The 10,436-nt window shown below is 50.5% G+C and overlaps 3 protein-coding genes across 5 annotated transcripts; 2 read left to right on the top strand and 1 right to left on the bottom strand.

The window, feature by feature from the left end:
* The first annotated feature begins 54 nt into the window (after positions 1 to 54).
* On the top strand, positions 55 to 821 carry LOC117893077 (small VCP/p97-interacting protein). Its single transcript, XM_034799495.1, has 4 exons — positions 55 to 99; positions 148 to 252; positions 313 to 483; positions 546 to 821. Exons 2-4 carry the CDS (start codon positions 190 to 192, stop codon positions 558 to 560), a joined length of 249 nt encoding a protein of 82 aa, XP_034655386.1. The 5' UTR covers positions 55 to 99; positions 148 to 189; the 3' UTR covers positions 561 to 821.
* A 484-nt stretch (positions 822 to 1,305) lies between these two features.
* Positions 1,306 to 10,237, bottom strand: LOC117893067 (autophagy-related protein 2 homolog A). Of its 3 annotated transcripts, none has more exons than XM_034799477.1 (2): positions 10,202 to 10,237; positions 1,306 to 4,640 (listed from the first exon to the last, which is right to left on the bottom strand). In XM_034799477.1, the coding sequence occupies exons 1-2, from the start codon at positions 10,235 to 10,237 to the stop codon at positions 1,605 to 1,607; spliced, it is 3,072 nt and encodes a 1,023-aa protein (XP_034655368.1). In that variant the 3' UTR covers positions 1,306 to 1,604. The 3 variants fall into 3 exon arrangements, with proteins under 3 accessions (XP_034655368.1, XP_034655365.1, XP_034655367.1); XM_034799474.1 differs by lacking the exon at positions 10,202 to 10,237 and adding an exon at positions 7,807 to 7,836 and having other exon boundaries at positions 1,306 to 7,745; XM_034799476.1 differs by lacking the exon at positions 10,202 to 10,237 and adding an exon at positions 7,811 to 7,828 and having other exon boundaries at positions 1,306 to 7,745.
* LOC117893074 lies at positions 8,190 to 9,518 on the top strand. The gene is made up of 3 exons (XM_034799492.1): positions 8,190 to 8,680; positions 8,740 to 8,939; positions 8,998 to 9,518. Exons 1-3 carry the CDS (start codon positions 8,276 to 8,278, stop codon positions 9,434 to 9,436), a joined length of 1,044 nt encoding a protein of 347 aa, XP_034655383.1. The 5' UTR covers positions 8,190 to 8,275; the 3' UTR covers positions 9,437 to 9,518.
* Positions 10,238 to 10,436: the final 199 nt, after the last annotated feature.

Raw genomic sequence — 10,436 nt, 5'->3', positions numbered from 1 at the left:
GTAACCACGGATTTATCGATAAATATACCGCAAGGCCCTCAAAAATATACCAGCAGTCAGCTGCTCGAAATGACACACCAAAACAAAGCGTAGAAGAAGGCAAAAAAAAAAGAACAACGCAAAAACAACACAAGGAAGGAAGAGAAGCCCTATTTTTTTGGCCATTCAAAGAACGATTTCAAAACAGACATGGGTGGGTGCCTATCCTGCTGCGGCAACAGTGCCGAGGAAACCAACCTGATGCCATCGCCGGTGGGACAACAGAATGAGCTGGAAACGCTGTGCAGACCATATTGAAAAGATTCTTTGCAGGAGGAGCGCCGTCAGCAGCAGTTGGACGCGGCGGAAAAGCGTCGCCAGGAGAGCGAATCGCGTGGCATCAAAAATCCTGAGAATGTGCGCAGGCAGCAACAAAGGGCGCTGGAGCAGGAACGACGCGAAGCCGAGGCGGAACGCCAAGGCCAGGCACAGCCCACGCTGAAGGTGATTCATTCTTACAATCCAAATTCTATCCTTTATTAATCGTAATTTGTTGCTTCTTTTAGTGGCAAACGACTTAATGTTACAGTGAATGACAGCCACCCACCGCAGCTGCCTGTCCATCTGCTTTTAAAGCGCGGGACAACGTCCGCCGTTCATCTGTTTGTTGTTGTTGTGGAATTTATCCGTGGTACCAGGGTACATTTTCTTTTTTGTATATCTATATTTTGTATGTATGTCTACTTCTACCTGTAAAGCACACTCCAAGTTGTTTTTAAAAAAAGCGTTTAACTGTGAACCAAATTTTGCCACCAAAAATAAAAGACAAATCGAAAAATTATTAGGAAATTTTGTGGAACAAAGAGATATATCTATGTACAAAGAAAAGTGTATAGTATTCAGATTGGGAGAACACCAAAAAAAGGCAACATGATATGTAAAGAAAAGTCTTTGGCATTTAGATTAAAAGTAGAAAATTCTTTCCTTGTTACTTCGAAAAAGAATTAAAAACTAAAACTAAGAAGAAATTTTAAATGGAAACGATATCTAAAGCTTTTCAATGAAGAATACTATTGTAATTATTAGAGAAAAACCAAAAAGAACTCCAAAATCGTTGCAATTATAAGAAAAAAAGTCTTTAAAAACAATTTTATCACATAACTCGTGTCTCTTGTAATTAACTCCCTTATTCCTCTCCATTTTCCCCTTCGAAAACCCATTAAGCATTTCACATTTTCCATTTTGCTATACATTTATTAAGTAAATTATCAAACCACATGGAAATCAAGAGATAAAGATTAAAACCTTAACAATATTATTGTAATGATGCATTAAAAAAAGAAGTAAAAATCCCTTCTAACTTCTATAAAGATTTCTTGTCCCTTATGAAGAGATCTCGTGTCCGTTTAAAGCATTGTCCCCGTCGAGAGATCTCCTCCAAAATATGTTGCATGTTCCATTTTATTTACACGTTTTGTATATATTTGTTTTTAGTAGTAAAATAATAAAAAATATAAAATATATAACTCTGATTTATGCGATATATGTGTGTGTATGTGTCCCGAAATTAAAAAGTAGAATCTTCATCTTAAGTTTAACATTTTGTTTGAACCATTGAAATCCTTTTAGTGGATTTCGTGCTTCCACTTGTCACGTGCCTCGAGCTTCGCCTCCGGCACCAGGGAGCTCTTCGCCCCGCCCAGGATGTTCGTTGTGGCCTGCGTGGCGAGCACGGCTGGGCAGACGACCAGTTGGGGGATTTGCCGCACTACGGCGCCCACGGCACCGCTGTAGCCCTTCTGGTCGTGCTCCGTCATGGCCGCCTCGATCAGCGTGTTGGCCGAATCGTTGATGCCCTCCTTGACAATGGTGTAGGCATTGGCCACACCCTCGCGCAGATCCTTGGGCCTGCCCTGACGCTTCTTCTTGCCGCGCTTCGTGTGGCGCTTCTTGAGTGATGGCCCTGCCGACAGCATATCGAAGGTGGTCTCCGCCGTGAACTGCAGCAGGTGGATGATACGCGACGTGATCTCCAGCGCTGCGAGCGCTGTGCGGGCCGTGAAACTCTGTGCTCCCAGCTGGAAGCCGCGTATGATGCGGCCGTCCTTGTTGTACTGCTCGATGGGCAGCCTGAAGAGGTCGTAGACGCCCTGGAACAGCTGCAGCACGGCATTCGTGGGTCCAATGCCGCTCAGAATATTCGGGAGCTGATTGCGCTTGATGTCCTTCAGCCACTCCTTGCAGAGGAACTCGCAGAGCTTGTTCCAGCCGAGAATGCCGCGACGGTTGACAATCTCCCGCAGACAAATGCCCGAACCCTGGAGCTGGGCCAGGCCCATAATGAGGCCGGTGATGGGGCCGCGCGACAGCTCAATCCTACGGCCATGGTAGTCGAAGCAAATGGGCAAAGCGGGACTGAAGATCACCTCACGGAAGTAGACAGGCGCCGACTCGCCACCCAGGGGATCATCCTCCAGCTCGGCTGTGGTGTCCTTGCCCTCATCGATGAGCACATCGAGATTCCGCTCCACAATCTCCCTCGCCTCCAGATCCTGCAGCGCATCGGACATTTTGCTCACTGACATTACGGGCATATCGCAGGCGGCATTGGCCTCCGTTTTGGCATTTGCTGGGGCACTGCCACTGCCGGAGGAGTTCTTGAACAGCGCCGAAAAGAAGTCCTCCAGAAAGAGCAGCGTATCCTGGTCAATGTTCAGTTTAATGGGCAGAATGGACACGCGCAGCGAGCACTCCTCGGCGGTGCTCTTCTGTGGATTGGGGCGCACATTCAGCGCCTTCACAATGACCATGTTCTCGTCGGGTCGGCGGGATATGTTGCTGATGTTCGGATGATACAGGAACTTGTTGATGTCCGAGGAGCGCAGACGGTCGCGTATCTCGATCTCCGACACGAGCAGCACCTGCCGCGACGAGTAGATGGAGCTGAGCGGATATGCCTCGTAGGAGAAGCGAATCTTCGACAGCTGAATCTCCACCAGCACATCCAGATTCCTGCGCGAACCCTTGGGCTCCTTGGGCAGCCCAGCTGCGCCCTTCTTCGTGGCCTTTTGCTCGCCCTGCGGCTGGGAGACGCCGTACTTGTACGTGTCCGACATGTGGCCGTAGCCTGCCGTCGGAGTGGACTTCTTTTTGCTGCTGTCGCTTGTCGTGTGTTCAGGGAAATCCCTGCCGCCGTACAGATGCCACGTGAAGGTCATCTCGCACAGCGTGTAGCTGCTCTCGGCAATGGGAAAGTTCGCCGGCGGCCGCAACAGATCGACCTTCTCGTGCGGCAAACAAAAATGATTGTCCACAATCTGCAGGGGATCCTCGGACACGTAGATCTGCTTCACGCCAAACTTATCCATGCGCGAGATCTCATCGTCGTGGATGATGTCAAAGTCGCGCTCCTCCATCAGCGGCGGCAGCACATCGCCCAGTTCCTGCTGCACCTGCTGCAGCGGCTGCTCGAGCGTCTGATTGTAGTACGACTGCAGCATGACGTTCGATTCAAAGTCCACAATGTTGCAGATCTCTGAGGGGGAGCTCTCCACGATTAGGGATATGCTCTGCATGTCGCCGGGTTCCTTTTGCTTCTTCGCGGGCGTGGAGCTGGCTTCCTTCTTCTTTTGCCGCTGCTGCTCCGCCTTGTCTTTGGGCTCGTCGGGAAAGTAGAAGATTTCAATGCCCTCCTCCTTGCCTGCCAGTTTGTTGTGCCTGGGTCCGGGCGTGCATTCCACATCCATGACAGCATCGGCCATCAGTTTATTCACATGATCCTGCGTCTGATCGTCGCATAGCTGATCCTCCTCGCTGGCCTTGGGCTCCACAATTTTGCTCTGATCGTGCTCGTCTTCGTGGGCGCTCTCCTCGGGCGAAATGAGATCCTTGTCGCTGGCCACGTAGCCAATGAGTTGGGCCAGCGCTGCCGCCGAGTCGTAGCAGGTCTTCAGGTGCATGTCGTGTATGGAGGAGCGCAGATCCACTCGCGGCTGCTGTTTGTCATCCTCGTTCAGGCGGAAGGAGATGTTCAGCAGACCCACATTGAGCACGGGTGTGAGCGTGTCGCTGGAGCCCAAGCTGAGCACGCAGTCCTCGCCAATCACGCGCAACGTGCAGCCGCTCATCGAGGAAATGATGTTGCTGCTCAGCGTGCAGTAGCCAATGTCGATGAGCGCGCGATGGGGAAAGTACTTGGGCCGATAGTCAATGGCCGCATTCCACACATGCAGCTGGATCTCGGACACGAGGGCGAACGGCACATACGCCTCGATGGGGAAGTCGGCGACGTCCATAAAGTCCAGCAGCTGATTCAGCCAATTGTGCTCCGAGCAGGTGGGATGATGCTGCAGCGTGGCGCCATTGATGCCAAACGACATCTTCATGCGTTTGATGCGTTTGTCCGGCTGCTTCTTGATCTCCGCCACCAACGATAGCACCTCCTGGCGCTTCTGGTTGCTCTGCTGTGGCTGTGGCTGCTGCTGCTGTCCAAAGTTGAAAATTGTAGGCTGCAGACTGCCATCGGGATGGTCGCTCCAAGCGAGCTGCAAGTCCTGCTGCGTGTTGCCACAATGCAGCGCCTCCACGTGGCTCAATTGTATGCAAAAGTAGCTGCGATTCTGATCGTTGTTCAGTCCATTGACTGTGAAGAGCTTGAACTCCTTGATGTTCACCTGAAACTTGCCGCATTGCTGTGCGCGCAGCTGCGTCTCGGGCTCGACAAAGTGTGAGAATAATATCAGCGAGCCCTCAGCCACAAAGAGCTCAAAGGAGAAGGCCTCATCGTTGGGCGGCTGGGCCTGGGCACTGGGATTGGGTTTGGCATGCGATTTGGGCAGCGTATTCTCGGCCATGGAAAAGTAAATGCTGCTCTCCATGGCACTGGTGCTGAGCAGGACACTCCGGTCGTATTTGTGCTTCTCATATTCCTCCAGCTCCGCCTGTTCCTCCTCCTCCGACTCCCTTTCGTTGTGCTCCCGCTGCTCCTCCCCCTGGTAGTCGTAGTGCGGCGAACGCGGCTCCCACATAAACAGATCCCCATTGAGGCGATTGTAAATCAATTCGTACATCTGCTTGGACTCCAGCACGACCTTGATGAGCGGCACATAAACCGCCACCTTGAGCTTCGAGGACTGCGAGCAGCTCTGGCAAAAGTCATTGATCTCCTCCGTTTCGCCCGGCAGCAGCGAGTCCGTTTTGTCCACACAACCATCGAGTCCCTCCACATTGGTGGTGTAGCCAAAGGTGCACTTGGAGCTGAACGGGGAGCGTCGCTTGGGCTTCTTGTTGTTGTCCGTCGTGCGGTTGTCGTTGTTGTTCTCCCGCGGCTGCAGCACATCGATTTGGATCTTCTTGTTGTTCTTCTGCTGACACTTGAGCAGCGCAATGGCGCTCTGCTTCTCCGCATCGCAGTAGAAGGCGTCCAGCTCCTCCGCCATGATGCTGATGTGTGTGCGCGAGGCAATCAGCAGGCTGCGAAACTCCAGGGACAGGAAATCCTGCCGCACGTTCTTCTTCCACCAGGGCAGCTTGTGCGGATCGTTGGCCGCACGTCCATCGACCACTGGGAAACGCAGGTGCAGCCGCAAGTTCTCGCATTTCACTTGCACCTCCGTCAGACTGCCATCTTCTGGGTAGTTCTCTGGCTCCCCCACAGTGCGCTGTGCAAACGGCGACTGCCCGAAGAGTGCGCCCAAACGATCGTAGATCGAAATGTCCAACTCTGCGGTGCACTCATCGAAGATGCACTCGATCTTGTTCGTGCAACGATTGTGATTCTGCTTGAACAGAAACGACGAGCTCTGATTCAGCACAATCTCCGGGCGTATGTGGTAGCCATCCGGGCAGTTGCGCTGCCGATCAAACTGTATGAGGTGTTCGATGGCATTGTCCAGCACCTCGCAAATGTCCACAGCCGTGGCCGAGAGTGTGGTCTTTGAGGTGAGCTCCTGGAAGTAGCGCTGCTGGCTACCGCTCACAATTATCGGCGCTGCTTTCACCAGCAAGTAGTTGAGGTTCTCCATGGGCAGATGGTTCGACGTTTGCGTGTTCTGCTGGAAGAACTGCTGCGCGGTCTGCGAGTAACTCTGGTAGCTGGCGCTGTCGAACACGCGCGTGTAGCTGTCAATGCTGGCCGTGTTCTGGATCAAAATATCATTGTGCAGCGCGATGCCAAAGACCTGCGAGATTTGTATCTTAAACTTGAGTATCTCGCCGGACTTTTCCGTGTAGCCCAGCTCCTGTGGGACATTGCTGCAGGAGGTCACCATGCTGGAGGCTGAATCGCACATTTTGCGTTGCGCATTCCGCGAGTACACGCTCCTGCTGGCGCCTGTAGGCTCATGGCTGCCATAGCTGGAGTACTCTGTGGGCTCGGTGGACCAGTCGGCATTCTGGCCGAGTATGCCCGTCATTTTGGTGGGCTCGCAGTGCTGCTGATACTCGCTCGGCGGCGTCGTGGACTTGATGCTCTTGCCGCGTGTCTTGCGCAGCGTATCCTTGGGCCGTTCGTTGTTGCTGAAGCCCTTGGAGATCTCCACGAGCAGGTGGATCTGCCGCGGACTGAGTATAAAGTAGATGTCATCCAGTATGATCTCCAGATTCACTTTCGGACCCACAATGTTCTCCGTTTGCTTGATGTTGATTTGAATGTTTTGCGAGCCTTTCAGCTCCACAATCTTGCAGAGTTGCTCGTACTGCATGGGTCCGCTCACCGAATGGATGTGCCTGTCAATGTCCAGCACCTCGGAGGTGTGTATGGTCAATCCCTCAATCACCAGATTGTGCTTGGCGATCATTGGCAGCGTATTAAAGTTGGAGATGATGCTCTCCTCGTCGTCCTCGGCAGCCGTCTGGCTGCCACTCATGTCCCCGCCATTCTGATGGGGCATCTCGTAGCCCGTTTTGTTCATGTAATCCACATGGCTGGCCTGGAAGGACATCACCAGCTTCCTGTCCGAGTGCGGCAGCAGGTACTCAATGTTCAGCGTTGTGTTCGTCAGTTTGGCCTTGATGCGATTCAGCACATTGTCGATCGTCTCTGCAAACTTCTCCAGGCCAATGAGCGCGTTGTTGTGGTTAAGAAATGGCACATCATCGTCCACCTGCTTCATGCACTCCTCGGCCATTTGCATGGAACTGCTCACCGATGACCACATGGACTCCAGCATGGTGGTGCCGCTCTGAAAGCGTGTCACCGGACGCAGCGTTATCGTCAGATTGGAGATCTCCAGCGAGCTGTCGTTGGTCATGAGAGCATTCCAGGGCACGGCCACCGTCAGGCAGCCAATGTGTCCGGATACCACCTCAAAGGCCCAGCCCTGATCCTCGAACAGATCATTGAAGGCGTTCACCTTGAGCGATATATTCTCCACCACCGCCCTGCCATTGTACAGGTCCACCTTCAGCTGCTCCAAATTCAGGTTATTCTCAAAGAATTGACCCAAATATCGCTGCAGCAGGTATCGGCACATCTTTGTTTTCAGCCCATCCCACGGATTGAACCACGACATGGTGGCTGACTGATGATCGCTGACTCGTAGTTGTTTGTGGTTTGCCCTTCTGCGTTGTATTTTTTTTCCAGTCCAGTCCAACAACAACCACACACGCACACGCAGTCAGAGTGAGACCTTTGTTATTGTTCGTCGTCGCCAAAGACGGAAATGGGAAATCACAGCGGAAGTTGTGTAGCGATAACTGGCTTTGCTGCGCAGATCACTTGCATCTTAATGTTGATTTGGGATTATTGTTCATCTGGGTCAGGGTGGCTGCAATAAAAGAGAGCCTTAGCAGCACGCAAATGTACAAAAAATGTGTTTTAAAAATCACCAACACCCGAGGCAGCTTCTTGTTTTGTTGTCAGTGATGGGCGGCCATCGATAATTTGGCATTCGATATAAATCACGGTCAGAGTAGTGTTGGAAATTCCACTGCTCTAGTATTTTTGACTATCTTTTTCAGTATTATATTAACCTGTTGACACCCTGCTTTAAGTCGTGATTTGTAAGTGCATATTTGCACATCACCTATTTTCCATTTCCGTTTTTTATATGAATAAAACGGTGGTTGCTTTTTGTTGTAATATTATGTTTAAGTTATTTAAAAGATTTCCATTTGATGGCTTAAAAAAAATTCATTCAAATCCCAATCCACCTGTTGATACCCTGTACAAAGTCGTGACCTGAGCAGTGCTGCAAAATGCCCTTCTCCCCACACAGCTGTTGCCCCCAGAAAAGTTCTTAATTATATTATTATCTTTTGTTTTGCTGCTCTTTCGTTTGTTTCCGTTGCAATTGTTATGTTTCTTTTGCATTCCTTGACCGTTTTGTGCCTTATCCTTGCCACATGCCAGGCAAAGTCTATCAAGAAGGCGCAGGCCAATCTGCTGGAGCCGACATTTGATTTGGACAACTGGCAGGGCAAATGGTTTCCCTACGCTCCCGGAGAGCCTCACATTCCGAAAGTGCAACGTGTACCGGAGACGACCACTACAGCCACCATCACAGATGATTGGACGGGCAAGTGGTTCCCGTATGCACCGGGAGAGCCGCATGTCATCAAAAGTCAAACGGCGAGCCCATCGGTGGCACCGGAGGAGCCATCTACAGACGGCTGGAACGGCAAATGGTTCCCCCAGGATCCACACAAACATCAGCAGGAGGCAGTGAAACCCTCAAAAGAAATTCACTGTGATGACGGAATGGTAAGTGGGTGAGATGGGATTTCCCCCTTTGAGTCATGACTCATCTTTGTTTATTTTAGAGCAACCTGTCCGTGGATTATGATCCGAATGATGTGCGCCAGAGCTTCAATGTCCTGTGCATCAGCAGCAATCGCAGCATCTACGATCCGAACATGTCCAGGGAAGCGCTGCTCACGGAGCACTTCCTGCCCAGTGCCTATGTGCCGCCATCCAAGTGCCTGAACGTATCCATCGAGTACACTCATCTGCCACCCACCAAGTAGGAATCGTCCAAGAGTTTTTTTTTTTTCTCATATTAATCTCATGTCATTCCCCAGTGGCCCCTTCCGTCCGTTGCCCGCGGAATACGGCACCTACTCGTACCTGCCGCCACAGCGATACATGAGGAATCTCGCCGAGGGTGCCATTGTGATGCTTTATCATCCCTGTGCCTTCCCGGGCCAGGTGGATCAGTTGCAGCAGATTGTCGGCGGTTGTCTCTATCGCCATCTCATATCGCCCTCGCAGTCGCTGTCGCCGGAACGCCCGCTGGCACTGCTCGCCTGGAGCCACATCCTAGAGATGTCCGTCGTGGACAAGCATCTCGTGGCGGATTTCATCAAGAAGCACGCCAAGCAGGGACCCCTGGCCGTGGAGAATCTAGCGCGACTGGTGGACAAGCGGCAGTCGTACAAGGCAGGGCTGCAGACGGAGGCGCGTCTGGTCACGACTGGTGATGACTACGAGCTGTGCGGTTACCTGGAGGAGCAAATGTAGTGGAGTGGAGGGGGATTTACTTTGCTACGTGTTACCTATTTTGTTGAATAAAATGTGAATAATTTTAAAGGAAATAGGGAATGCTAATGTCCATACCAGCAGTTGAAAAGCAACAAGTGGTCTCATAACGTACAATTTCATTCCCACTTACGTTATATGTTTTTTTCACTGTTGACCTTTTCTGCTTAAGCCTTATTTGGTACACAATCCAATAAAAGGAGTGTTTAAATTAGCTAATCTTGTAGAAAATGTATTCATTAATCTAATAAAATTATATATTCAATGCTAAGAGTCCTAACTAGCTTGTAATATTAAGCAGAATATCAAAATCGAGAAATATGGTTTCAGATCAAGTACAGTGAATGATTAACCCGTTGTCAATCAGTGGGTATTTATTTACAATCCCGAATACTAAGAACTTTGAAGAAATGAAGTGCAAGAGAGCGTGTGTTCTTTTGTAAATAAAGTAAATGGGTAGGAAGATGTTAGGTGGGTAGGTATTATTTTACGATGTTTAATTCAAGCTTAGTTCTTAGTGGGCTTAGTTCGCTTGTTTCCTCTGCATATTCACGGTATTTATGCAATTGAGAACCTTTATTTCGGTATATTTCTGAGCGTCAGTCGGTATATTTCATCGACAAATCCGCGGTCATACTGTTTCGTTTCGGTTTTGTTCTCTTTTCTCTTGATAAAAATCAACTAATTAAACGATCACCGATCCCTATTTATTTCGAACACACACTGACACCGCAACACCACTTAGACCAGTCCCATTCCGACCAGCCCATCATTCACATTCATCCAAATGCTCTGGCGTGCGTAGAGAGAGCGAAGAAGAAGAAACAATAGCGGCAGCAGCAGAAGCAGCAGCAGCGTCAGCGGAGAGGTGAAACAAAGGAGACGCACACGAAATACAATTAAAATTGTGAATTGACACAAGCGACGGCCTCGACTGCGGACGTAACGCTGACACACACATAAAGAGAGAGAGCCGCTGGAG

This window comes from Drosophila subobscura, chromosome J, assembly GCF_008121235.1.
Source record: "Drosophila subobscura isolate 14011-0131.10 chromosome J, UCBerk_Dsub_1.0, whole genome shotgun sequence".
Lineage (NCBI taxonomy): Eukaryota > Metazoa > Arthropoda > Insecta > Diptera > Drosophilidae > Drosophila > Drosophila subobscura.
The sequence above is the reverse complement of the archived record's forward strand: the minus strand, read 5'-3'. Positions and strand labels throughout refer to the sequence as shown.